This window comes from Olea europaea, chromosome 4, assembly GCF_002742605.1.
Source record: "Olea europaea var. sylvestris chromosome 4, O_europaea_v1, whole genome shotgun sequence".
Classification (NCBI taxonomy): Eukaryota; Viridiplantae; Streptophyta; class Magnoliopsida; order Lamiales; family Oleaceae; genus Olea; species Olea europaea.
The window spans coordinates 13,901,960-13,903,314 of NC_036240.1; the positions used below are offsets into that span (position 1 = coordinate 13,901,960).

The window sequence follows — 1,355 nt, forward strand, 5'->3', positions numbered from 1 at the left end:
TATAAAAGGGACATACAAATTCTTAAAATGAGAAAACAATAAGAAAATAGACATTCTCCCAATATCTTCTATCAACCAAAAATCTCAGAAAATAAACTAAAAATACTTTTATTTATTAGTCCATGATTATTAAGAAATTCATACGTGAATGATATACAATTTGAATAATAAGCAATTACTTTTTTTTTTTAATTCCCCTTTATAATAATAATATATGTCTAATTAAGATGGCATACAATAACACGTACACGTATACACTCATTACATCACAGATTAAGAAAATTGAGCATAGGAAATAATAATTGCGAGGAAAATTAAATAATATAAAAAATAATTAAACAAAAAGCAACTGAATTTAAATAATATAATTGAGAATGCGCATAAATTTCAAGTTTTCAACGGCCGGACGGAGCCTCGTTGTTGGTTCCTTGTTTTACACGTGTCCTCATATTGCCACGTTTCTCTATAACATGCAATTTATATCTGCTGCTGCAAAAACCTTAACAGTTTCACCAAATATGTCTCCTCCTTTTGCAATCTCGTCCACAAGAAAATCCATTCCCCTTTATGCATCGAGTTCAAGAGCTCTTCTCTCATCTCAAAGTTTCAACAAAAATCTGAAGCAGCCCTGTAATGATGGCTCAGTAAAATCTCCGCTGGAGATGACTGAGAGTCCGTTTCTTCCAATATCTGATCTAGTTCCACAAGAAAGGCCATCTGATCCGCCGCCGCTGTCACCTGGATCAAATCCAGGTCCGGAATTCCCGATTCCGCCACATCCTTCGGCGCCTGTGCCCGAGGCGCCGCGGCCACCAAGTCCTTCACCACCTGGATATCCTGAGATATTTCCACCACATGCGCCGGATATCACACCGCCGGAGCCTGGGCCACCCCCACCAAGGAAACCCAAGATCATGCCGTCACCAATTATAGTGTAGATGGGCTCAGTTTTTTAGTCAGTAAGTTAATAACGTTTCATTATGTAATAAAAACATTTAAATAAAGTAATCCGTTTGGGTTTAATTTGTTGTACCATGTATGTGTAACTCATATTTTGTTATATTTTTCAGTTTTTCCGGTAAGAATACTAACAAAAACTAGTGATGTAATTTTACAAAATTTATGGATAATAATGAATAGTAATTACAAAATACGTGGTTGTAATTAGGGTGGCTATATTACTGTTACATATATTCTGTACTAATTATATCACAATTGCGCAGTTGTTAAGTTTTGTAACATGACTGTATAGTTAAAATATCGAACTCATAGTGATTGAGATTGAAATTTAAATTTTCACTAAGTGTGTATTATAATGAAATAGCTATTATTTTATTTAGACGATTGAATTTATA

The 1,355-nt window shown here is 34.2% G+C and overlaps 1 protein-coding gene across 1 annotated transcript; it reads left to right on the forward strand.

Moving 5' to 3' along the window:
- Positions 1-374: 374 nt before the first annotated feature.
- LOC111393066 (vegetative cell wall protein gp1-like) lies at positions 375-938 on the forward strand. Its single transcript, XM_023018466.1, has one exon. It carries the CDS (start codon positions 375-377, stop codon positions 936-938), a length of 564 nt encoding a protein of 187 aa, XP_022874234.1.
- The last annotated feature ends 417 nt before the right edge of the window (positions 939-1,355 follow it).